A 26,968-nucleotide genomic window follows, 5' to 3' on the forward strand; every position below is an offset into this window, starting at 1 on the left:
CAAGACCAAACTGGTGTTGCCCTTCAGATCCTTTCCTATCCAGCAAGACAACTGCTTTCTTGTCACTGTTCCCACAGAATTTTTTTTTTTTTGAGACAGGGTCTTGCTCTATCACCCAGGCTGGATTGTAGTGGTGTAGACATAGCTCAATGCAGCCTCAGGCTCCTGGGCTCAAGTGATCCTCCTGAGTAGCTGGGACTACAGGTGTGAGCCATTATGCCCAGTTAGTTTTTAAATTTTTAGTAGAGATGGGGTGTTGCTATGTTGCCCAGGCTGGTCTCGAACTCCTGGGCCCAAGTGATCCTGTGTTGGCCTTCCAAAGTACTGGGATTACAGGTGTGAACCACCATTCCCAGCCACCACAGAATCTTTTTTTTTTCTTGAGACAGAGTCTCACTCTGTTGCCCGGGCTGGAATGCTGTGGCATCAGCCTAGCTCACAGCAACCTCAAACTCCTGGCTCAAGTGATCCTCCTGCCTCAGCCTCCCGAGTAGCTGAGACTATAGGCATGTGCCACCATGCCCGGCTAATTTTTTCTATATATTTTTAGTTGTCCAGCTAATTGCTTTCTATTTTTTTAGTAGAGACGGGGTCTCGCTCTTGCTCAGGCCGGTCTCGAACTCCTGAGCTCAAATGATCCACCCGCCTTGGCCTCCCAGAGTGCTAGGATTACAGGCGTGAGCCACTGTGCCCGGCCCACAGAATCTTTTAATGGGCCTTGAGCAGACTGTAATAGACAGAGTGCCATCTTTCTACTTATAGTTCCTATTCCCATGAGCAGGCCTAGAACCTAGTAAGCATCTAATAAACATTGAACAAGTCACAGGTTGGAGTGTTCATCATGTCACTGGAAGAACAGGCATGGCTATGGAATTGGCACTACCCCAGGGCCAAAGTTGCAGTAGTGTTCTTAGTCCCAGAAGGCTCAGACATATCCCAGGCCCTTCCCACACACTCAAAAGGCTGATACTTTTCCCTCTTTCTTTATTGTTACACACAATATATAAACACATAAAACAGAAAACAGTATAGGGATCCTCTTGGGCCTCAAGAAACAGCAAGGAAGGAAGAGGTCCCAAGAAACATTTTTTAAAGTACAGGACATAGCAGTGCTCAGACCAAAGGGGTGGAAGGTAGGCCAGAGCCAGCCGAGAGCTAGACTAAAGGCTGAGTCTCTCCCTAGAGCCAGAACAACCACAGACAGCCCTGCACCAGCAGCCAGTCCACACAGGCAGGATGCTGCCCGAGGGGAAACTATACACCAGAGAGCACGCCCCTCTTGATGGAGGGAAGGGCAACGCAGATGGCGAACTAAAAGCTCCTTCTTCCTTGCTCCCTTGAGGGCGACAACTGAGGAAAAGGAAAGTAGTGTCCCATGTCACTTTGACCCCCTCCTCAGCCGCCCTGGATCCTGATGCTCCCATAATGTGACATTTACCAAAGCCTTTCCCAGCTCAGACCCTGACTAGACCCACCAGGTGGCCAAAGTTTGCAGGGGAGGGACGGGAAGAGGCTGGTGAAACCAAACAGATCTTTATTTGTAGTCGTCACTGGGGCCGTTTCTTGCTGCTTATTTGTTTGCTAGCCTGCTCTTCCAGCTGCATGGCCAGGCGCAAGGCCTTGATGACATCTGGAAGGAAGGATTGGTGGTATACATGGGGTTAGTGGGGGTCTGAGAGGCTCCCATTCACTCAGGGCAGAGCTGCCATCACCTGCAGTCACCCAGGAGCCAGCAGAGGCCACCATCATCCACCTGCACCCTGTCCAGCCACACCCACCTCGCAGGGCTGAGAAGTGCTTGGCTTGCCGGGCCAGGGCAGATTCCGCTTTGTTCACAAAGGTCTCTAGGTCGTAGTCCGGCTGCTCAGTCATCTCAGAGAGCTCAAGCCAGCCTGGTCCTTGCTGCAACAACACAGAGAGGACTTTGTCAGTTCAATAACCACCAAACCACTTTAGCAAATCATTCCTGGGACTCTACCATCTGCACTGCAGATACCTCTGCAGATGCCATGCCTCTGTCCATGGCCTGTACCCTGCCTCCTGACCCTTTCCCCTGGGGAAACCTTCAGCCTGAATGCATCCTCTTCCTACCCCAAACTCGTCCCTATCCCCTGTGTCAGATGAACGGCATTATGGTCCTGATGTGCAAACCAGAAATGTGAGTGACTTTATTCTGTTACCCTGCTTGTCACCAAATCCTCCCAATTCTACTTCCTAAAGGATTCTTAAATAGTTCTTGCATCTTACGCCCTCATTCCAATCCCATGGCCATGGACACACCTTGGTCTAGGCACCAACATCTCTTGAAGTCTTTCCAACAGTCTCCCAACTGCCTCTACCTTTGTTCTCCTCAAGCCCCCAAAGCCAGGTTCCACATGGTGGCCACAGGGATGTATCTAAAGTTCTGATATGACCATGTTATCTCTCTGCTTAACTCCCTCTGAATGGCTCTGCTGCTCTCAGAATAAAAAGTCCAGGCCTTTGGTATAAACTATATATAAGGCTTTTTAGCATCAGATCCCTGCTGACCTGTCCAGAGCCTCAATCTCCCTCCATCACCTGCTCATTCCTTTTGCTCTGAGCACAGCAAACCTCTCATTTGTCCTGGAAGTGCCATGTCCTTTCAAACGTCCGTAGCCCTGAGCACTCATCCTTCACAATCCCTCCACAGTTACATGTGCCCCAGGTTCTTCCTTTCCGCCCTGCAGTCCTCTGAGCGCCCCACTGTGTTAGGACGTCCTTCTCTGCCTCCCCACCACTTGCTCCTCCACAGCAGCAGCTTCTACCACTGACTAAACACCAACCACGTGGTCACTGTGCTGATGTTTTATTTATTTTGCTTTTTTTTTTTTTTCGAATAGTATACCTAGGTTTGGACATGCTGACATTTTACAAGCCTATCACATAATCCTCAAATACAACCATCTTGTCTTGCCCGTTTTAGGGATGAAGAAACAGGCCTAGTGAGGCTAAATAGTTCTCACAAGGAAATCAGCTTGTGAATAAAAGAATCAGGATTTATCTCAAGTCATACTTGGGGGCCTGTTACCTACACTTGATGTTTTGGTCTTTGGTTTTGGCACAGGAGCTGGAACAGTCACTGAATAAATAAGACAAGATCTCTGCATATGAGTCACCTGAGTCACCCCCGACCCTCAAGCATGGAAAAGCGAGACTAGCTCTGGCTAGGAGGGTGTAGGAAAGCCTGCGTGTGCCAGGCTGAAGAGGCTGTGACAATCAGCTGCCCAGCAGGAGAATTAAGGAGTGCTAGTGTAGACGGCTGCTTCCTGCCATCCCAACCTGAAGACTCATGGGAGCAAGCCCAGGTCATGTTCCAAGAATTGCACTGAGCACTCTGAGGGTGTGCTGGGGTGGCTGTCGTCCTCCACTGCCAGGGCCAGCTCCCCACCTGTGTAATCTCCTTGAGCTCTTCCACGGCCCTCTCCTCCAGCTCCCTGATCTGGGTCATGGCTTCATTAAAGCTGGACATCTGGGAAGACAGTTCCTCCTCTTCCTTGGAGAACTAAGGGGGCCAAGAAGAGAGACACAACTGTGTGGGTCAGTTCCCACCTCAGCAGGGGACACCTCTGTCTTGCCTGTCCCCTTCCTGCCCCTTACACAGCTTGTGATCAAGTTCCCATTAGAGCTGGCTTCCATCTCTTCTGTTTCCATCTGAGTTGGCTGCTCTCCACTGGGCCCACTGTGCGGGCTCAGCTCCTTGACCCTGAAGAAACAAGAATGTGTCAGATCCCAAAGCAGCCCCCTTGGCACTCACCACAAGAGTGTGGCACCACTCAGGCTGTGAGGCTTGAGGCTCCAGAAGGATGGAGTAGCAACTTTTCCTTCAGCCAAGGAGAGGTGGCACAGACTGAAGCTGGCCTGGAAAAGACCCTCACACACTGCTGACTCCCCACCACGGCCCCAAGGGGGACAGACCTGGGACAGACCTAGCATTATGGCTGAACTCCCAAGCCTCAGATTCAGTCACACAGAAGAATATACAGTAGGCACTGAGGCCCCAGAGCCTCCTCCCCTCTCATCACTCCCACTCTCTTCCCTAGTCCTGCCCCCATCCCACCTGGCTGCAGGCGCCAGTACCTGTCTGCATATCTCAGTGTGTTTAAAGTGTATTCACAGGAGCTTATGCCTGGTGAGATCATGGCAATCTGCAAAAGAAGCGGGGGTAGATAAAGGCTGTGAATCAAGGGTGAGGATACTAGACAGCTTTTCCCCGAATGGCTCCTAGGAGGAGCCTCTTTAAGCCCCCAAGACCCACATGGTATTGGTGGGAGGACTCACTCAGCACCCATGCTGTGCTAGGCAACTTGCCCCATGGGCACTGCAAATTAAGGTGTCCTGCTTTCAAAGGCACATCTAATTATCTTCTGCTTCTTTATCTCTTTCCTGAGACATTCCTGCTACCAAGGTCATATCCCAAAGCTCTGTGGATCCTGCTGGAGACTTCAGTTCACCCAGGACAAGGGATAATGCCTCAGGTAGAAGAGTTTAGAGCTTAGTCAGAAAACCCCACCTTCCTCATGGAAAATCCCCCACCCAGAATATAGGGGAGAGAATATTCCCTGGAGAAAAGGGATGGTAGAACTCACCTAGAAGGGCTTGGGGATAAAATAGCAAAGGGGAAGCCTTTCAAGGATGTAACCTCATGCTCCAGGCTATTTCCTAGACTGGGAGCCAATGAACCTGAGGGAAGCCATGGAAAAGGACTTCCCTCTCCTGCTAACCCAAAAGCCCACCTTCTGAATCCTGGAATTTACTTTTCACCAGGAAAGGGAGAAATGACTTCCCCCAAACCAAGAGCTGCACCTACACATGGGAAAGGGAGTAGATCCTTTCCTCCCTGCTTGGGTAGGCCATGAGGAGGCTGGTGTGGAAAAGCAGGTATAGAAGCCCAGTCAAGTTAGAGTCTGGAAACCCAGGCAGCCCGTGGTGTTGAGCCTCCTGCTCAGGGACAGGACTAAATGTCTCCTTGGAAAGTAACTCCATCTCCAAAGAGACCCTACTCACCATGCAAGTCCTTGAGTTCTCCCCGATAAATGAGTCCCTCAACACCTGTGTCAGCTTGCTCTCGCGGAACGGGGTGTGAGCCTTGTTCTGTCCCAAGGCCCTGATACACTCCTGTGGGGCAGCAGGAACAACTGAGGTCCCTTCTTTCCTCTCGCGCTGACCACTCCCTCCCTTCCCAGCAGCTCCCCAGGCCATCCACTTCTAGCCAGCCCCTGCTACCTTCAACGCCAGGAGACTCTTATTGATTTCTGCACCCTCCATGCGGGTCTGCCGGTCAGCACTGGAAGTGTCCGCACCACGCTCATTCCCTGCCAGATCCACCAAAGAGAACTTGCCATGCATTCTCCCTTTGGCTCGAAGAAGAATCTGGAAGCAGGCATGGGAGCGGGAGGAGTTGGAGTTGGCAAACGTCTGCCCAGAGGTCCTATGGCAAAGTAGGGTAAAGACAGGTTATGAGCTTCTGGGGTCACCAGCCTCTGTGGTACCCCAGAGTCCAAAGCACCCCAATCCACAGCAGTAAGCTCTCTGTTAAGGGAGGGACCTAGGTCAGGACTCTAAGAAGTCCTGTGTTTTCCTGTCCCAGACTTCCATGCTGTCTGGGAGCAGCTCTCCCTCTAGCTCTGGACCTAATACATCTTCCTGGCAGGCAAATCAGTGCTGGATTCTGTGCTAAGACCTTGGCCAGACCTGGGGGCCTATAAGTACATGGGGAAGGATGAGCTGCCTCTGCTAAAGAGCACTTAGGGAAGAGGGAGCTGTCCTGAACTACTTGTCAGAACTTGAGTGCCTCAAAGAGGGGATCCCCCTCCCTGGACCTCCATAGCTGCCGAGCACCCCACTGTGCCATGCCTAGGGCACCGGTGGAAGAGCAGTTCCCTATTTCTGTACAGAGGAACCATGGCCCCATTACTTCTAGCCCTGAACAGACTCAGAGCTAAGGGAGGGAAAAGCAAGGAGAAGCCCACAGAAGCCAGAAGCATGCCTTTGGGGTAACAGCCTGCAAATAATGCCTGCCTTGGTTAGATTTAAGACACTTTGACTTGGTTCTGATGAGCCCCTGGCCCTGGATCATCTACCCCATTGATACTCGTTAAAGCAGAGTTTTTCACAGCCCTTGCCAAGCTAGGGGGAAGCAGCACTCTGTGGAAACAGAAATGGGCTCAGAACGAGACCCTTCCCCTCACCAGACTCTGACCTGCAGGCACTACCCATGTCGATCATCTTGATGACATCATCAGCAGAGTTGACCAGGTGCTCCTGCAGCCCCACCACCTGCACCTGCTGCTTGCCGTCCTCCAGCACACGCAGCTTGGCCTTCTTGTTGAGGAGGTCAAACAGCTGTACCAGGCAGGGGGTGTGAGGCTAAGGCCATCAGGCACCAGGCACCCACCCAGTTCTTCCCTCGGACAGAGCCTGTCCCAGCTTAGACAAGGACCAAGAGTAGGAAAGGCAGAGAGAACACGGGCTGACAGATCTCAGATTAGCAGAGCACAATACACTTGGGATCTGAAGCAGGTTGCCTCAGTTTGGTGCGACTCTGCAACTTCACTAGCTGTAGGACTGGGCAAGTTACTGAACCACTCTAGCCTTGCTTTTCATCTGTAAAGTTGAGACAAGAAAAGTGCTTAGAACAGTGCTTAGCACACAATATCCTATTAATAATGGCCCCCACAGGCAAACCTTCCTCCTGAGGGGGAGCCCTGAGGACTATCCTTTCATACATGTTGAGCTTGGGGCCATCTCACCATCGGATAAAACTTCTCATAAACACCAGGGCAGAGTGGCCCAAAGGCTTGATAGCTAACAGGTTGGTTGGCTTCTATAACTTCTAGCCAACTTCAAGGTTTTAGAAAGTTCAGGGGCCCCAACAGTACAAACAAGGGGCTTCCTGCCAGTTACCTTCCCATTGTAGATCTCGAAGAATGTCACATAGACTTCCAGGCCAAGTTTCTGGTAGCGGGGCTGATTCTTCAGGAGGAAGACATCCCGGGCTGAGGGAGAGAACCTGGCTCAGTAAGCAACCTGCCTATCTGTGCCCAGCCCTGATGTGGCAGAACACACTACTTACAGGCCATGGCGTAGATCCCTTTGGATGCATTCTGGGCTTTCCCAGAGAGATCTCCTCCCATAGTCTGCAAAAGGAAGGGGTAGAAGACCACAGTAAAGGGTCTCTGGCCTAGCCCAGAGCACTACTGGGCCACACCAAAATGGGCCACACCAAAGCCAGAAGGATGGACTTGCTAAGGCCCCTTTCTTTTGTCTGGCACCGTAAGAGTATCTGGCGATGGGGAATCTGCACTGAGGGGACTTTCTGCAAGAAACTCATTGTCTTCCTTTTCAGGGACCCCGTGGGAAGGTGCTCTCCCTATTAGGTCTGAAATACTCACGTGTGTCTTGCCACTTCCCGTCTGGCCATATGCAAAACAAGTTGCTTTTCCACCTTCAAAGATTGTCTGTACCAGCGGCCTTGCTGTGAACCTAGGAGAAAGGATGAAGAGGGGAAGAGTGTTTGTGTCTGTTCCCAAAATGTGCTCCCGGGAACATGGTCTTGCTACCCTTCCACTGCAGAGTTCCCAGGGCTCTCAATTCCTCAATTATGAATCTTAAGTACCCCTGACCAACTAGTGGTGCTGGTGGAGGGGGTGCTGGACTGCCAGGAGCGAGCTCATGGCCCACAGTCTGAGCGATCTGGCCCTTCCTCTGACCCCAGAGACATGGGATGAAAACCTGAGCTTAGCAGCCAACTTCCAGCATCAGACACACTACAAAGATCAGGGGAAACCCTCTAGAGTAGGGGTCTAAAATGTTTTAAACTTCATGGGCCACTTAGGTTTCCATCATATCTTTTTCTTTTCTTTCTTTTTTTTTTTTTTAGTAACCCTTTAAAAGCATAAAAACTATTCTTGGTTTGCGAGCCATACAAAAAGGGGTCATGAACCAAATTTGGCCTATGGGCCATAGTTTGTCAGCCTCTGCTCTAGAGCAGTGTCCAATAGAACTTTCCATGATGATGGAAATGTTCTCTTCTGTGCTGTCCAACAGTACCCACTGCCATACGTGGTTACTAATCAACTGAAGTGGGGCTAAGGCACTGCGTTTTAATTTTATTTAACTTTAATTTAGATTCCAATAGCCATATGAGGATAGCGGGTGTCATTTTGGACAGAGCAGGTCTGGAGTTCCACAAGTCTGCTAAGCCCAGTGGGTAAATGGGGAGGCTGCATAAGACACTGCAAGAACCCCTGGAGCCTGCCTAGCCCTGCTTCAGTGTAATGGGTAATACCTCTCTCATGAGCCACTCAAGGAGGGACCCTGAAAGCTGCAAAAAGGAATGTGGCAGGCTGCAAACGGGCCTTCCTGGGGCTAGGAGCCAGAGCTCCAACATGAGAGGAGGCCAAGAAGGGCCTTAGAATTCAGCATGCCTGTGAGCAGTGCTACCACATCCCACATTAAAGAGGCAAGGCACAAGGAGGGGGAAAAAAAGAGGCAAAGAACTAACCTGTAGACGACTTCATTGGAAGCCATTTCATCAAATGCAAAGTCAAAGCAGAACGCTTGGTTCTCCAGATACTTTGTTAAGTCCACTTTCAATTTGGGTTCATGTACCAAGAGGACACACTTGCTAGGAATGGAAATCACATCAATTTCTTTCTTGGCCAATTCTGCAGAAGAAGAGTATTTCAGGGGGTGCTCCCTGGACACAGACCCTCAGTCAGCCCCAAGCCTCTTCCTGACTGAACAGGGCTTACCTTGCTTGTTCAGCGGGCGTTTCCTAACACAGACACATATCCTGTGCTCTTCAATCTGCAAGAGGATGACAGGAGGCAACCAACAGTAAAGGGTCAGAGCAATAGCAAAAGCATGCTTGTTCACTCACGCCTGTGATCCTACCACTCTGGGAGGCTGAGGGAGGATTGCTTGAGCTCAGGGGTTTGAAACCAGCCTGAGCAAGAGCTATACTAAAAATAGAAAAATTAGCCCGATGTGGTGGCATGTGCCTGTAGTCCCAGCTACTTGGGAGGCTGAAGCAAGAGGATCATTTGAGCCCAGGAGTTTGAGATTGCAGTGAGCTACAATGACGCCACTGCACTCTAGCCTGGGAACAGAGCAAGACTCTTGTCTCAGTCAATCAATCAATAGAAAGCTTGTCCAGAACCCTTCCCTTCCAGTCCCATATCTGGTCTAATCAGGGGCCAAGATCTAACATTAAGATCCCTGCCTCCCCAATTAGCTACTCCAGAGCACAAGAAGGTAGCACTGAATTTTGTTCCCAGTTTTCTCATTCTACTACTGCCTGCAGAAGGTTTCAGCACTCCTTTCATGATTCTTTTTTTTTTTTGGAGACAGAGTCTGGCTTTGTTGGCCTGGCTACAGTACAGTGGCGTCATCACAGCTCCCAGCAACCTCAAACTTCTGGACTCAAGTGATCCTCCTGCCTCAGCCTCCCGAGTAGCTGGGACTACGGGCATGCGCCACTACACCTGGCTCATTTTTGTATTTTTTGTAGAGACAGAATCTCGCTCTTGCTCAGACTGGTCTTGAGCTCCTGACCTCAAGCAATCCTCCCGCGTAAGCCACAGTGCCCAGCCTCATGGTTTAGAATCTAAGGCCGGGTGCGGCAGCTAACACATGTAATCCTAGCACTCTGAGAGGCCGAGGCAGGAGGATCGCTTGAGCCCAGGAGTTTGGGGTTGCTATGAGTTAGGCTAATACCATGGCACTCTAGCCTAGGCAACAGAGTAAGACTCTGTCTCAAAAAAAAAGAATCTACCCAACGTATGGTAGTGGTGGTGGGGGGCCAGTTTGTAAAGATCAGACTCTCATCTGGACTCACTAGCTCCAGCCCACCAAATGGTATTAAGAAAAAGCAACTCAAAGATCAGTAAAGATTCCTGCACGCCCTCATTCCTGTAAAGAGAAGTTTTGTGTCCCTCAATTGTACACTTACTCAGGGAAGACAGGTAGAAGTATTTTGGATTTACTTACAGGATCAGTCATAGTAAGTGGATGACATTCCAAAGTAGCCCGAAATTCTTTAATCATGCGGGCAAATTCCCAGTTTGGAAAGCTGTTGTCATACTCCTGTTTGAGACCAGAGCAAAAAAGGGCAGACTGTTACGATGGTCAGTGCTATGCGGCAGCAACAACAGCTCTTCGTATGCACATGACCCTTCACAGTTGACAAAGCCCTCACCTTGGCTCTAGGCTGAGAAACCAAGTAAAGCCCTGGGAACAGAGATTGGCAAGGGGGGCCTGGGCATGCACCAACATGCTAGGAACTGGGACTAGGGCCACAGCACATCTTAGGAGGCACAGCAGCAGGCTGGGCTTCCCCATAGCAAATAACCCAGCTAACGGGACTCCACTGCCTCCCGACACACATAACTGTGCCCAGCAGCCCCTCTGGCCACTGCACCACGTGAGCATGTCATGGCCTTGCTCATTGGAAAATCAGCATTAAATATTTCTCATCTGAGGGCCTTCAGAAAAATTTCTGAATTATTTGTTCTCTGAATCCTGATGAGAAACCAGTTAAATTTCCTGGTATCAGACTGGAGCCTCAGAAATGCTGGGGCCCAAGTATATCTCTACTGCCTACAGGGTTTCAGTTAAGGATGCCTGTCTAAAACCCTTGCCCTAGTCTCCCAAGAAAGGTACCTGAGCTCGCTTTATTCTCATTTCAGAGTTCTGGGCCCTCTTTTCTTCTCTCTTGTTCTTCATTTTTTCCATTTCCTTCACAATACATGATTTCCTCCGAACTAGGGGGGGGGAAAAAGGAAGCCCACTCTCTTACCAGTCTAGGTCAGCCTGCTCTTCTGTGGCCGTTTTACTGAGTACTAGGCCTTTCCTAGGCACTAGCTTTCTCCAGATCCTTACTCTTAAATAGCTATACACAAAGAGAAGAAATAGATTTGACTCTTGGGATAAACAAGTCCACAAAGTAATTATCTGGCCAATGTGAGGTCAGAGTAGTGATAACAGCACTCCAGTTCTAACCGAAGCTCTCTCTGACTTGGCTATTTTCTCAACAACCAAAAAGAGATGAGACAGTCCCTGCTCGGTCTTGATATCACTCCGGGATGTTCTTCAGGTGCCGGCCAAGACCTTAGCTGTAACAACACCTTAGTGTCAGAGGGCTTCTGCCCAATCTTTCACCTCTTGCGAATCTTTCCATGGCTGCAGGAAAACATGCCCACATGCAACAAACAGGGCTCGTACCCAGGTGCCAAGGTAGGCCAGCTTTAGAGCAAGATGTTAACTAACTGCCCTGCACTAGGAGCAAAACAGCAGACAGCCCATCGTTATCTACCTGAGGTCCCAGTGTTTGCAGAAGAGCTGCCTCGGATGGGATGGACTTGCTCTTCTACCTCCTCGCTGACCATCGTCAATGGTATTTCAGCCACTGCAGGGCAGGAGGGCCTAGGGGGGCCAGCTGTGAGGGGACAAGAGTCACTGGAGAAACAGGCAGGTATACTGCAGCTGTCCTCATCTGAGGCCCAGCAGGTTGTGGACCGGGAGGAGGGCTACTGCCTGCCAGCTCAGCAAGGGTTCAGGCAGAGCTTGGGCTCTCCCTTCACCTCAGACCACACCCTGCATGCAACCAAGCCTCTCTCTACGAGCTGGCTCCTGGGGTCATATTATCTTAAAGGGTAAGTAAATAGCTCAGCCTGGGCTTTGCCATGAAGGGAAAAGCCTTGAAGACCCAAAGTCTTTAGACTTGATGCGAGCATGGGTTCTCAGGCCAGGCCTTTCTACCCATTAGGGAGAAAAGAGAGGCTTTTCTGACTTCTCCAAAGCTTCAGGGACCCAAGCAGTTAACAGGAGCAAAGACTGAAGAGCCAGGGGTGACAGGGAACTTGGGCAACACCTAACCATATTGATTCAATACAGAAAGATGCCATCCACAACACATTATTACATTCCATACCTGATCATGACCCTTTCATTTACCTTCATCCTGTTAGTGCTGAATTTGATATATGTAAAGTGTAATGGTTACATGTCTTACAAAATTTGCATCTACTTTATAAAATCTATTAATGGTTGACAAACAATTCACTTAAAATATTTTTAAAATTCAATTTATATAAAGTGTAAAAAGAGAAAAGGCTAATTTATGCTATTGGAAGTCAGGATTGTGGGTACCCTTGGGAGGATTAGAGACTGGAAGCACGCCTGAGAGGGACTTTTAGGGTGCTGGCAATTCTCTGATCTGGGTATTAGCTACATGAGTGTGTTCAGTTTGTGAAAATTCACTGAACTATATACTCAAGGCTATGTGCCATTTTCTGTATATATGTCATGTTTCAATTAAGTTGAAAAAGTAAAAAGAGATGATTTCCAGATAAGGAAGCAGTTGGGGGGGCAGGGCCAGAACAGTACTAAAGTCAGGGGAGTGGAGGGATACTAGGCTATTCCAGCACAGGGACAGGGTAACGTATGAGGAGTCTGCACCAGGATCTGAAACAGGAAGAGCACCCTCAATACTCACTGGGAGCTGAAAACTGCTTGCGGGAGTTTGCAGATGCAGGCAGCTCCACCTCCATATCATTCTCTTGAGTGGCGATGCGAACCTCTGAGACAGTGGACATGCGAGAAGAACGGCTTCGAAGACCTGGAGAACCAAGGGCAGCGGCCAGTCAGTGTGCTGTGTGATTAGGAGGGCCAATGGGGGCAGGAGGAGGATGATTGGGACAAACCTCCAAGGCTCTGCACAAGATGAGATAGGTCCTAGCCAGCAGGAAAGGAGCCCACCCCTACACTCCTTCTACACAAGTAAAGGAAAAATTAGAAAGAACAAGTACCAATCATCCCAAAACTTATTTGTCTGCCTTCTACAAATCCAGGAGCTCCTGAGGGCAAAGATATCTCCCACAAGAGTATCTATCCTGAGTAAATGGAGGGAACTACAGCCAACCTAAAGTCATTTCTGAGGACAGACCTAATCCAAGTCCTTGAGAAAAAGCGTTATTAATCTTAATAGCAGCAGTACCTACTACCATTGTACAAACAACCTTCCTATACGTCAAAACAACATTTGAAGGTAAACATTAGCCTTCCCATCTTGTGAAAGAGGACATTAAGGCTCAGAGACATTAAGTAACTCATTTAATGTCACTCAGCTGGAAAGTGCCAGAGCCAGGATGTGAACCCCCGGCTATTAGATTACACAGTCTGGGCTTTTTCCACTGCCCCAGGATGCTTTACAGCAGCAGTCCCCAAACTTTTTGGCACCAAGGACCAGTTTCATGGAAGACATCTTTCCTGGGGGAGGGGGCGGGGTGGGGCTAGGCCGAGCTCAGGTGGTGATGTGAGTGATGGGGAGAGGCTGCATATGTGCTCACTGTGCCCCTCCACCCCCGCTCACCTCTTGCTGTGTGACCCCCTGGTTCCTAAGTTTCACGGAAGACAATTTTTCCATGGATTGGTAGGGGCTGGGGAGCAGCACACAGCAGAGCTCGGTCCCTAGCAGGCCACAGACCAGTACCCGCTCGTGGCCCAGGGGTTGGGGACTACAGCTTTACAAGCCCAGGCCACATCATCAGAAACCCATGGAATTAGCTACGTTGATTTTTCTAGAATCTTAAAGAATGCTTAACTGAGAGAAACAATTGAGTTATACCTGAGTTCCTGTCAATTTCTACCCATCTATATGGTTCCCTTTCATAAAGAGAAATAATTTGTCACCTATAAAATACATCAAGTCATAAATTTGGAAACAGAACACATGGTATCATACAGGCAAACACCAGCTTGTATAGAATTCCTAAGTGTTATAAGTTTAGGCTGATGGCTACATGTAATCCTTCTCTTTCATAAAGACAATGAATTACTACAATTTTTCCCATTTCCTTAATAATTTATAATCTTATATTTTATTTCTACTGTTTACTAGCATGCACACTTTTAAAGATTTTTTTTTCCCATTAAAATGAGCTGGGGCAATATCCCTTGAGGACATGCACATGGAATGGGACTGCTGCCATTCCCACCTCTCCCGCAGGCCCTTATGGTGCACCCAGCAAGAGAGGGCCAGTGCACCATCCAGGCCCAGCTCAGGCTTGCGATGGCACCACATCTACCCAGGGCCCCCAGAACCTTAAGCTCCAGTCAAGTATTCTCTAGGTCCTTGAGTTAGCTAGATCATGCCAGGGCAATGAGCACTCCTGGGCCTGGACAGCTCACCAGTCTTCGAGGTACAGCTGGCTCCAAATAATAAGGTGAGTTTCTTAGACAGCTTATGCCTACAGCCACCCGCTACAGTCACAGTCCATCAAGTAGCCAAAGTAGGTTTACACTGACTACTTCTGCAGAGAAAGCCCAGCCTTCTCCTAGACCACAAAACACTGAAGTTATTCTCCTCTACCCTAACCCCCCTTTCTCCACAGCACTTCTAAGCAGCCCAGACCTAGGTATCTGCCTTTTCAAAGCCTTACTCCAAAGCATACTATTCCCCTGAGGAGGCTGAGCCCTGAGGGAAGAAAACCTGTCAGTGGCTGATTCCTATTCTCCTCAGCACCAGGCTGTGGATTCTACAGGAAAGGTTTCTAGACCAGTCAGCAAATATCTCAAATATACCAGGTCCCTTAGAGATTGGCCTAATAGCTGTAGGTTGGATTCTTGGTCACTGAGAAAGACACTTGGAACACAGGGCAGGACTCAGCCCACATAGAAGCCACCTGCTAAAGTGGAACAATGAGTCTACTTCCCAGCTTCCACAACTCTGAGCCCCAAGATCATCATTCCTGAGACAAACTCCATGAAAACAAGCCAGTAGAAATCCATTTACCTTCTTTCGGAGCGGGAATTTTGGAGTTGACTGATCTGCGTTTTTGTTTCTGAAAAACAAAACAAACAAACAAAATATATGGTTCATGTCAGTCCTCAAGGGCCTATCCTGGGCCCACGTGCTGTGCTGAAGTCCCAGGCAGTCTCAGAAAATAAATCAGCAAAGACTCAATAAAGCAAAGTAAATCCTCTGGGGCACTGGCTGCAGCCAGAAGACAGGCGCCTACCTGGACTGTTACATTTTCCTGCAGGGGCAGATTGTCCTTCTGGTGTAAGGGAAGAAGCTGTAAGAGTTCTGGGTTTATTGCGGCCACATCATCAAAATCAACCTGCAAGGAGCAAGTGAAAGTTTCAGTGAAACAGCTTGTTCAATCCAAATACATCTCTACAGTCAAGGCTACTTCTATTAATAGATTCAAACTATCAACTTTAAGTTCTACTCAATATGAATAGCTATAAAACAAATAGTTACTCCTTAGTAATGGTTTACCATCTAGATGGATATGGGTTTCTGATTTCCAAGCTGACAGTAGATGTCAATGATAAGAATGAGGTGAAGAGAAAGGCTGACAGGCAGGCAGTCAGGTAGTCCACGGTAGATCTAGGCCACTTGGCTCCCCTACTGTTCTGCTGGGCAGTGCCCCCTGAGCACCTCTAGCTAGCTGACACACCAGGAAAAAACAGTTTCTAACTGTCTGGTGATAGTCAAAACGGAAGGCCCTTCAGGATCTTATGGGCAAGGACAAGTTCCCAACAGCTGCTACCTAACCCTAAGTCTACCTACATTTTCTACTGGGCCCAGAAACTTCTTCCCCAGTTACAGCTTCCTGCTCATGCCTTACCTATTTCCTGCTCACTCCCACAGTGAGGTCACAATTTAGGTTTACATCATCAGAGTCCTGAAATCCTCTAGGAACAATTCAAACTTCACCAGCATAACTTCACAGCAGGTTCAAACACACCAAATTAGTCCCAGCTTGGTTATTTGTATTTCAAAATGTGACAGAACTGAAGCATGTACTCCAGGATGAGGCCTTTATTGCCTAGATATGCAACCTATATTTACTAGCTAGCCTACTTAAACATTTATTAGGCATCAGAAAGATAGCAGCATGCAGGGGGAAGATATTCAACAATGAATTAAGACATATCAGCCTTGCCTTCAGAGAGCTCAAATTCTAAAGGGGAAGAGAAGTCGTTTGCACAAAGGGGTACAAATCAAAGCAGAATGGGGTGAAGATTAAAATCACTGAACACAAAAGCTGGCAAGTACTTCAGTAACCACATCTGTCCACATTTCTTAGATAGCCACAGACTCTTAGTACACATACCTCCTCCCATTTGCAACCCTCAGACTACAGAGAGCATAAACACTGGAGACCAGAGTTCTAACCCTAACTCTCATATTAATTGATTCATATACTGATGAGTCAGGGTGAACATCCCAGGAAGAAGGAACAAGAGTTGTGAAGGCAACAAGATAGTAGGCACAGTCAGAGTGGTGAGCTGCTCATTTGCTAGGGCACAGCACACTTTGGAAGAGTGTGTGGTACAAAGAAAAAGGATAATTAGGGTCAGATTTTGAAAAGGATAGAGCCCCACTAAGAAATGTGGACCTTATGCCAAAGGCAATATTTGAGCTGGAGGGAGACCAAACAAAAGATATATTTCCAAACAAACAGCAAAAACAAGAAACAAATCACAAATAACTGCTAATATCTGGTTGAAAGGAATATTAGGACCTTCTTGGTTCTTTAGGGGTAGATAATGGAAAGTATTCAATCCTTTTATTTCTGAAACATGTCACCTAAATATCAGCATACCTATCATAGGCACTATGCTAAGCAAGCCTTTTACATGTGTTATCTCAGTAAGCTTCATCAAAGAGGGTCCAGGGATCTATCTTAGTCACCTCTGCATCCCTAGCACCCAACACACTGTCCAGCATTTTAGAACCAGTCCAAAAGGATTTAAGTCCTCACAACAACCCTGTAAGGCAGATATTACCATCATCTCCCTTTATAGTTGAGAAAACTAAATTTCTAAGAGGGGCAGAAACATGCTTGAGAACATGTAGTAGTGGCAGAGCCAGACTAGAATCCAGGTTTTCATACTCTTAGCCCAGTGACCTTTTTACCACACCACAATGCCTCTGGAACATAAATGCCTTAGTCACATCTCTTCTCAAAATCCTTCTAAGGCACCTCACTGTCTACAGAAGAAAATCTAAATAGTTTAGCACCACAGATGAAGACCTTCCTTTTTGCTGTTGCTGAGCATTCTGAGCCTTCCACTGCTTGTGGCCAGCTTCTTCACTAGTGCCCACAAGTGCCATCTTACTGCTTCAGCTAAGCCTTCATACTCTACCCCTCAAGCCTAGCCCAGCCCAGCCCAGCCCAGCCTTAGTGAGTTTCCATCTCTGATCTCCTCTAGCACTACTCATCTGCGTCATTCATCATAAGTTGCCTTCTGTTATTTGGTGTTTCAGAAACATACTTTTGTTTCAACTGGGTTATTGATTTTGCTTCCCAGACTGTTATCACAGGTAGTGTGCATTTAGAACCTAGTGTGGTAAGCAAGGTTTTAGGATTCTGTGCAGTTTGCTTTCTACAGACAGCACCAGAAACTGTTGATTGCTTCAATTTAGAATAGGCCTGACTAAATAAAAATCCCAGTGCATCCAAAGAAGACCACTTTTAAGATTAAAGAGAACAGCACAGCATCAGAAACCAGGCTCTCACAGGTTCTATTTCCATACAGATCCTTTATGTAAGAAGATGGTAAACGTGGTAGAGGCACTCTCATAGAACCTACCTCTTTGCCCTTTATGGTACCTCCTTCTGTCCATTCCACTGAAACACAGGATTTCTCCAAGCTCACTGTCCTTACATTGGCACTGTGAATTAAGCCTATAGTATGAGAAGACCAGAGTTACCCATCTGTTTCCTAAGGACTTTACTTTTATGATCTCACAGAGACTCCTAATGTGGAGCTTACCTGAACGAAGGGGCAGCTGCCTTTCTTTCTTTCTTTAACACTCATAGAGACAAACAAATAAAGGTTTCACCTTTAGAATATTCCACAGTGAGGTGGGCATGGGAAAGGTCTTAAAATCAAGCTGCATGGGATAGGATTCATCCCCACTCAAAAGAGAGTCTACAATGGAATAAAGGTATGCTTGGAGGCTGGGTGCAGTGGCTTATGCCTGTAATCCTAGCACTCTGGGAGGCTGAGGAGGGAGGATTGCTTGAGGTCAGGAGTTCAAGACTAGCCTGAACAAGAGCAAGATTCCCATCTCTACTAAAAAAACAAACAAACAAACAAAAAAAAAAAAAACAGAAAAAATTAGCCAGGCGACTAAAAATAGAAAAAATTAGCTGGGCATAGTGGCATGCACCTGTAGTTCCAGCTACTCAGGAGGCTGAGACAGGAGGATCGCTTGAGCCCAGGAGTTTGAGGTTGCAGTGAGCTACAATGAGGCCATGGCACTCTAGCCTGGGCAAGAGAGTGAAACTGTCTCAAAAAAAAAAAAAAAAGGAAAAAGGTATGCTTGAGCGAGGAAGTGCCTATAGTCCTTAAGTGAACTGTTCTTCAACACAGCACTGAGAATCTGGCCCCCTCGGGTTTTCCTAACTCACTTCTGCCAGTCATGTCTGATCATTTCTCCTAATGACATGTATTAGACCTGCCAGAGCTGTAGCAGCTGCTTAACCAAAAGAGAGAACTGGATTACAAGCTCCTCATGAGGAGGGCTCTTGTTTGTCTCGTTTACCCTGAATCCAGTGCCTGACATACTGCAACCGCGCAGTATTTATTGGAGAGTAGAAATGCCAGGAAGCCGAGGTCCTCACAAGGGTAGGGCAGTCTCAGGGGAGAATTTTGGAAGGGAAGTGAATATAAAAGTCTTAACTTCCCTGGGAGGTCCAATGACCGTGGAGTAGCTCTGTCCACCACGAAGGGCGGAGAAGGGACCCATTGCCAGCTCAGGTTCCACTACCCTTGTGCAGGAAAGAATGACAGCGCAGAGACCCAGACTCTGTGGGGACGTGGGGGGGGGGCCGTAGGAGGACAACCCAACAGTGTCTCAAGGCCCTGCCATTTGGGGGCGGCGCAGTAATTTCAGCCCTCTCACCGCTCACGGGTCCCCCTGGCCTCTGGACCCCGCTCCTCACCATTACTGCGTTGGATCTTGATGGCGAGACCGGGAAACAGGCGGGCCTGAAGTGACGAGTCCATGGGCATGCGGAGGATTCGCCGGGAAGAGAAACGCGAAATGCCAAAAATCAAACCAGCACAACTCTGCAAACTCTAGGAAGTCTTAACGCCGCGTAAACCGCCGCAGTTTAAATCCCGCGCGCCAGCGCCCCAGGCGACGTCATCACGCTTCCGCCGGCCTAGCTTCCGCCAGTCAGCCCTGCGGGAGCCTTGTGGGATATGTAGCGCCCAGCCCGTCTTCCGGCGCCCGGGACCGCCCATTCATCTGGCCACGCCCCCGAGCGCTGTGCCTGTTGGGAACTTCGCCAATGTGTCTGCCGGAGCGTCTCGGTTTCTGCCGTTGTGCTGGGTCCTTTTGCGGATGTTAGTGATTCTGTGTGTTTGTTTGTTTTATTTTTTAGAGATAGGTTCTCGCCCAGCTACAGCTCACTGTAACGTTGAACTCCTGGTTGCCAGGAGTTCAAGCGATCCACCCGCCTTGGTCCCCTACAGTGCTGGGATCACAGGCATGAGCTACCACCACCCCTGGTCCTTTCGTACTGCGGGGTTCCCGAAAACTGGGAGACTTCAGTATGGTTCGACAGTGGGGACTTTGGGATTCTACAGACTTGGGTTGAAATCCTAGCTTCTTCAGTTGGCAGCTCATTGACTTGAACATGTTAGAAACTTGACTCTTGGTTTCCCCTTTTGCACAATGGAGGAGCGTGTTTCCTCACTTGAGGATTACATATGAAGTGCCTGGAGGTCACTTCACCGGATATTTATCGTCTACCACATGCTAAGCATGGTGACAGGCGATGGAGATAGTAGGAGTGAACTACACACATAGTTCCTAATCTTCTTGACCTAACATTTCTAATGTGAGAAGGGGTCAAAAAGTACATAAGTAAATTATGAATTGTGGTCAGCCCTCTGAGGGAAGCCAAGGGCTGGGATAGAGAATAATGGAGAAACCTATTTTAAGATAAAATGACAGAGAAGAAATCTTTGAAGTGATATTTAACCTAAGTCTGGAGGAAAAAAAAAAAAAAAAAGAGCTAGCCATGCCAAAATGGACGGCAGGAAGGTGGAGAGCCTTCCAGACAAAGATGTTAGAATAGTATGTGCAAAGGCCCTTAGGTAGGAAAGAAGTTGGTCTTCTTTGAAAAATTGAAATAAGCCACTGTGGCTGGAAGGCAATGGGTGAGAGAGAGAAGAGCATGAGATGAAGTTAAAGAGGTGGGCAGGGGCGAGATCATTTAGCATCTTATATCCTATATTAATTTTGGCTTTTTTGCTTATGAGATTGAATTTTAGGCAGGAGAGTGACAAAATCTGATTTACATTTTGCTTTCTTCAAAGGTGTTGTCTTCTAGCCCTGAGATTCTTCTGCCTGATCTAGCCTAATCTTAAGGCTTTCTACTGTTTTCTATTTCCCTGAATGAAATTTTCATTTCCAGAAGCTCTGCTTGATTTTTTTAATGATTTCAATTTCTTTAGTGTTAGTGAATTTTTCATTCACTTCCTGTATTGCTTTTGTGGTTTCTTTGTGTAGGGTTTCTGTTTTTTCTTTTTTCTGAGCTTCCTTACAATTCATATTCAAAATTCTTTATCAGTCATTTCAATATTCTCATTTTGGTTGGTTTCTATTGGTACAGAGTTACTGCTTTCTTTTGAGAGTGTCCTTTCACTTTGATTTTTTTCGTGTATCAGGAGATCTTTCACTGATTCCTTCTCATCTGGAGCAGCTTTTGCTTCTTATTTTTGGATTTTGTTGTTTTGTTTTTTTTTTTTGAGGCAGAGTCTCGCTGTGTTGCCTGGGCTAGAGTGAGTGCCGTGGCATCCGCCTAGCTCACAGCAACGTCAAACTCCTGGGCTGAAGCAATCCTACTGCCTCAGCCTCCCGGGTAGCTGGGACTACAGGCATGTGCCACCATGCCCGGCTAATTTTTTCTATATATATTTTAGTTGGCCAGATAATTTCTTTCTATTTTTAGTAGAGACGGGGTCTCGCTCTTGCTCAGGCTGGTCTCGAACTCCTGAGCTCAAACGATCCGCCTGCCTCGGCCTCCCAGAGTGCTAGGATTACAGGCGTGAGCCACTGCGCCCGGCCTGGATTTTCTTTTGATTCTACATTTTATTTTCTATCAACAAGGCTTCCTGTTGTGTGGAGAGTGATTTGAAGGAGGTAAGACTGTGAGTGAGGAGATCATTAAGTGGATAAGAGATTTTTCTGGCCTAGCCCACGCTAGTGACAGTGGAAATGTAGCTGAGAGAATTGATTAAGGATGCACCATGTTTGGGAGGTGGAGCGAATGGGTCTTGCTGATACATTGGATGTGAAAGACAGAGGTAATCATGACTGACTCCTGGTTTCTGACTGAGGGATATTGTGAAGTTGGGGGGTTAGTCAAGAGTTTCATTTTGTTCATTTTAAATCTGGGATGTCTACAAAACACCTGAGTGGCAGTGTCAAGTGAGCAGTTGGATATCCAGGCAAGGAGCTGAGGAAGAGCTAAGGCCAGAGACTGAGATTTGGCAGTCAGCATTATATAGATGGTATTTAGAGTCATGAAACTGAATGAGATCTAGGTGGAGATGAGAAGAGCATCTATAATTGAGCAATGGGTTTTGCCAATATTTTGAGGTAGGGCAGAGGAGGAGGAGCCAGCAAAGGAGATGGGATTAGTGTGGTTTGAAGGGCTGAGCAAAGCCACCTAAGTCATTGGTGACCTTATGCATGCAGTCTTGATGAAGTAATGGGGGTGAGAGTTTATGAAGGTCGAGCCTCCCAAAGTTCTAGAGGACTGGGTCTTTAAAGGGAGACAGGGCCCAACATGGTGGCTGACCCCTGTAATTCCAGGGCTTTGAGAGGCCTAGGCTGGTGGATCGCTTGAGGCCAAGAGTTCAAGGCTGCAGTAAGCTATGATTGTACCACTGCACTCAGGCCTGGACAACAGAGCAAGACCCTGTCTCAAAAAAAAAAAAAAAAAAAATCCAATAATCCAGCAGGCCAGAGGTGAGGGGTGAGGACAGATGATGTGGCTGTGAGTTGATGATTGTAGTTGCTTGGTTGCTGCATGATAAGAAAGGGGGTCCATTGTGCTCAACTTTTGTTTGCTGGAGATTTTCCATTGAACAACAACAATGAAGAAGAAAAAGAAATGAAGAGAGGTTGAGGATTTGAGAAACTAAAGTAAACACTGAGAAACCATGAGGAGACAGAAGGTGGTTGGGGGCAGCTGTGGGAGACCATGAGTGCAGCCAGAGTGGAAGAGAGCCAGGCACCTTGACGTGGGGGCAATCTGAGGGAGAGCTGAGTGCGGTGGCAAGATAGCTCCGTGCAGCCTCAAGCTCCTGAGCTCAAGCGATCCTCCTGCCTTGCCACCTGAGCCTCCCAGAGTGCTGGGATTACAGGTATGAGCCACCATGCCCTGCTGGGAGAGCTTTTTAGTTGTGTTTACTATTGCCTCTCCCCACCATATCTCACCCTCTAAGGCCCTGGGTGGGTCATTACGTGCCCCACTGCCACTGTGAGGCAGAAGAACAGCAGCACCATTCCAGCACTCCAGCCTGGCTGGGTAAGGCCAGACCAGTAGACGGACCAGAAACATCGTCGCCCACCTCCTCCTTCACTGTTATGTCCTAGGGTCTGGGCTTTAGTCTTCCCTTGCCAAAATCATTGATAGCCCCAAAGTGATATGAACTCAAAGGGGTACACATTGTCAATAACAGAAAAACAACAAACTGAGAAACTAATATTAGATGAAGCAGAATTAATAGATCTACTGAAGTTTGAAATAAGCATAATAAATACCTTCAAAAGATAAGGAAGGCTATTATTGACATAACACAGCAACAAGCAAGAGGAATCAATTGGAAATACTGGGTTTCAGAAATTTAAGAGTCGAAATTCATACATGGATTGAATAGCAGAATGGTTACAGCCAAAATGAAATGGTGAGCAAGGGGACCCGGGTGAGGATTCATCCAAAAGGCATCAGGAAGGGACAAAGAAAACAAGGGAGATTGAAAACAAATGAGCCAATTGTTTGTGACACACACTGTTGGCTAATCCAGCAGCCATTCCCAACCCACTTCTTCCTTATTCGTCTCCACTTTAGAGACTGAGAAAGCTTTACATACTGTACTTGCTCTCCCAGCCCCCATGCAGTGAGAGCTGGCCATGCGACGGTTCTGGCCAATGGGATGAAAGCAGGAGTGTCTGAGGGCAAGATAGGATGTTTTCTAATCAAAGGGAATACATAGAGGATGCTTCCTTTGTGTCATCCTTTTTTTTCTTGCCTTGGACATGGATGTTCTTTCTGGAGTTGTGACAGCCACCTTGTGATCATGAGTTAGATGACAGTCATCACGTTAAAAGCCAACATGCTCAGGACAGCCAAGTAGAAAAGGTTCCAGGAAGAACCCAAGAGGGTTCTTGTTGATAGTTGAACTTGCTAGCAACCCCTTACATCATATTCTTTTTTTTTTTTTTTTTTGAGACAGAGTCTCTGTTGCCCAGGCTAGAGTGCCGTGGCGTCAGCCTAGCTCACAGCAACCTCAAACTCCTGGGCTCAAGCAATCCTTCTGCCTCAGCTTTCCAAGTAGCTGGGACTACAGGTATGTGCCACCATGCCCGGCTAATTTTTTCTAAATATTTTTAGTTGTCCAGCTAACTTCTTTCTATTTTTAGTAGAGATGAGGTCTCGCTCTTGCTCAGGCTGGTCTCAAACTCCTGAGCTCAAACAATCTGCCTGCCTCAGCCTCCCAGAGTGCTAGGATTACAGGCGTGAGCCACCGTGCCCAGCCTCTTTTTTTTAAAAATTTAAATAAAAATTATTGTGCCTTGGTTAACCTCTTTTCATTTTTTTTGAGACAGAGTCTCACTCTGTTGCCTGGGCTAGAGTGCCGTGGCATCAGCCTAGCTCACAGCAACCTCAAACTCCTGGGCCCAAGCGATCCTCCTTCCTCAGCCTCCTGAATAGCTAAGACTACAGGTGTGTGCCACCAGGCTTGGCTAACTTTTTCTATTTTTAGTAGAGACTGGGGTCTCACTTTTTCCTCAGGCTGGTCTCGAACTTCTGACCTCAAGCAATCCTCCCTCCTCGGCCTCCCAGAGTGCCAGGATTACAGGCACTGCACCCAGCCCCTTTCTTGAAATTTCTTTTCTGTCCTTGGTTTCTGCACTGGTTTCTTTTCTGCCTTCCTGTTCTTCAAATGCTCCTCCTGCTGCACCTCTTTATGTTGCTGCTCTCTGAGACCTAGCCTAGGCTTTTGTCTCTCTGCACTTTATGCACTTTCCTTGGGCAATCCAGGCCATTGCCTGGTCCAGACCACCATTGATTTCTCTCTGGCTTTACTGCTCAGTTTCCTAAGTTATCTCCCAAACTTCTTGCTGTCCATACAACCACCATACTTGAGTCAGAATGTCTGTCCAGTGGTTCTCAGTTTAGCCTGCTGCAAAATCACCTGGAGGACTCAGATTACTGGGTCCCACTGAAGAGTTTCTGATTCATTTGGTCTGGAATAGGGCCTGATAATTTGCATCCCTAAGAAGTGCCCTGGTGTAATAGGTGTATTTGCTGGGGCTACCTTTTAACAAAGTGCCACAAACTGGGTGGCTTAAACAGTAGAAATTTATTATCTCACAGTTCTAAAGCCCTCATCTCAATGTATTACATCTACAATGACCCTATTTCCAAATAAACTCATTTTCTGAGGTACTGGGGATTAGGACTTCAACCTATGAATTTTAGAGGGGAGGATGACATAATTCACCCATGACTCCAGGTGATGCTGATGATGGTTTAAAACAGTAATGTGATCATATTATTCCCTATAAAGCTTTTCAATGACTCCCCATTGTCCTCAAGGTAAATCCAAGCTCTTAGCTTGGCGTGAAAGTTCCATCAAGATGTGGTCCCACAGCCGGGCGCAGTGGCTCACGCCTGTAATCCTAACACTCTGGGAGGCCGAGGTGGGTGGATTGTTTGAGCACAGGAGTTCGAGATCAGTCTCAGCAAGAGCGAGATCCTGTCTCTACTAAAAATAGAAAGAAATTAGCCAGACCACTAAAAATATATATAAACAAAATTAGTTGGGCATGGTGGCACATGCCTGTAGTCCCAGCTACTCAGGAGCTTGAGGCAAGAGGACTGTTTGAGCCCAGGAGTTTGAGGTTGCTGTGAGTTAGGGTGACGTCACGGCACTGTTGCCAGGGCAACAGAGTGAGACTCTGTCTCAAAAAAAAAAAAAAAGATGTGGTCCCTGCTATTTAGCCATCTGCCCTCTCACCACTCAGGCTCACACTGCTCACCTTTTGCCTATAATGCCATCACCACACTACTTCTTTGGATCCTTTAATGCTTGGCCTCTGTGTCACTGAACATCCAGTTCAGTGCTCATCACAGATGCCTGTCTCCTAGGGCCTAGCACAGGGTTTGACACATTTAGTACTCAATAAGTTTTTGTTGAATGTCTGTACGAAGACAATTATTTTCAAGCCTTTTTATTTTTTAATTCAAGAGAATTTTTATTTGGAGTGTTAATTATAAAACAAAGGCAGACTTTCTAGTTGGACCAGGCGTATTTCTGTAAACCTGTTTTCCGTTCTGCCCCCTGGTGGCAGCCACGGAAAACTAATGAATTAGTGAAGGTATTTCGGAGGGCGGTGACTCGGCGTCATTTACATACCCACAATGCATTGCACGCAGGACATTTTCTACTTTAAGAGTAGATTCTTCCTTTTATTTTATTCCTCTTTTATTTTCCCTAAAAATAAAATTGCTTTCACGAAATTATCTGAGATAAAAACGGAAGTCACTAGTTCTATTGGGTAAATAGTTAACATTTCTATACTAGTAGTTACAGTTACTCGAGGACTGTGTGCGAGAAGCAGGGCATATGCTCTGGTTTCTCTTCAGATCGTATAAATCTTTCGCCTTTTACTAAAGATTTCCGTGGAGAGGAGCAATTCTGAGTTTCAATCCAATTTTTTGAGGCCTTGCGTTTGCAGGGCTAATCTAAGAAAGTGAAAAAGTAAGACCTTTGGAGACTTTTAGTTACTGTTTGAAGTGTTGGTTTGTGCTTTTTTGTAAAGTGTGGGGTGTTTTTTTTGCGTGTGTGTGAAAATACTTTTGAAATTACACCTCAGATATTTTTTTAGGGGGTGTTATTGTAGCGAACACGATGGTTGTTTCTTGCGTGTCTTTTGGGGGCTGTCACACAGTAACACCACAGCTATGTCCTGCACGTGCATCTCAAGTAATGGGTTGTCGCTGTCCCTCTCGCTGTTCTGACGTCAGCACGAACGGCAAGTGCAGTACTGCGGTAGTGCAGTGCTGCGAATCTGTCCACGTGGATGGGTCTCCCTCCGGCTCCAAGGGACCAGCTCCTCTGAGTGGATGCTGCAGGTCGCCCTGCTCAATGAGTATCCCTGCCCGCAGGATTCCCTATGGACCAGCGGTCCCCAACATTTTTGGTACCAGGTACCGGTATCATAGAAGACAATTTTTCCACGGACTAGGGTAGGGCTCGGGCGATGCTCGCCCGCGGCTCACCTGCTATGTGGTCCCCAGTTCCCAAGTTTCATGTCAAGACAATTTTTCCACGGACGGCGGCCGGGGGGCTGACAAGGAGGATGGGGAAATGGGGGGACCAGGAAGACGGGAAAGGGGGGCGGGGGGCGGCCGAGCTCTGTGGCCCGGTCTCTAGCAGGCCACGGACTGGTACCGGTCTGCGGCCCGGTGGTTGGGGACCACAGCTCTAGACAACATTCCGTGTCTAAGGTGTGGTTGCGATTGCACAGCTTGTTCTCGCGGGGTGGTGGGAAGTCCTTGGAGTTGCCACGCTGACCCCCAATGGAGGGAGAAGGGACGAGTGTCCTCACTCGGGAGGCGGGGATGGGGGTGGGGGTGGGGGTGAGGGGTGAGGAGGAACAGCTCTCTCCAGGGGCACC

At 47.8% G+C, this 26,968-nt stretch overlaps 1 protein-coding gene and 1 non-coding gene across 3 annotated transcripts; one reads left to right on the plus strand and one right to left on the minus strand.

Annotated features, from left to right (window-relative positions):
• Positions 1 to 967: 967 nt before the first annotated feature.
• Positions 968 to 19,190, minus strand: KIF2C (kinesin family member 2C). Of its 2 annotated transcripts, XM_045545593.1 has the most exons (21): positions 18,987 to 19,190; positions 17,629 to 17,723; positions 15,042 to 15,143; positions 14,816 to 14,864; positions 12,518 to 12,640; positions 11,336 to 11,458; positions 10,684 to 10,784; positions 10,012 to 10,107; positions 8,775 to 8,829; positions 8,525 to 8,687; positions 7,413 to 7,503; positions 7,094 to 7,157; positions 6,925 to 7,016; positions 6,221 to 6,363; positions 5,245 to 5,449; positions 5,026 to 5,136; positions 4,099 to 4,166; positions 3,619 to 3,724; positions 3,410 to 3,523; positions 1,779 to 1,902; positions 968 to 1,630 (listed from the first exon to the last, which is right to left on the minus strand). In XM_045545593.1, exons 1-21 carry the CDS (start codon positions 19,054 to 19,056, stop codon positions 1,548 to 1,550), a joined length of 2,178 nt encoding a protein of 725 aa, XP_045401549.1. In that variant the 5' UTR covers positions 19,057 to 19,190; the 3' UTR covers positions 968 to 1,547. The 2 variants fall into 2 exon arrangements, with proteins under 2 accessions (XP_045401549.1, XP_045401550.1); XM_045545594.1 differs by lacking the exon at positions 17,629 to 17,723 and having other exon boundaries at positions 18,987 to 19,065.
• A 6,724-nt stretch (positions 19,191 to 25,914) lies between these two features.
• On the plus strand, positions 25,915 to 26,030 carry LOC123636115. Its single transcript, XR_006734329.1, has one exon. It is a non-coding gene; the product is annotated as a U5 spliceosomal RNA (small nuclear RNA).
• Positions 26,031 to 26,968: the final 938 nt, after the last annotated feature.

This window comes from Lemur catta, chromosome 3, assembly GCF_020740605.2.
Source record: "Lemur catta isolate mLemCat1 chromosome 3, mLemCat1.pri, whole genome shotgun sequence".
NCBI classification, from domain to species: domain Eukaryota; kingdom Metazoa; phylum Chordata; class Mammalia; order Primates; family Lemuridae; genus Lemur; species Lemur catta.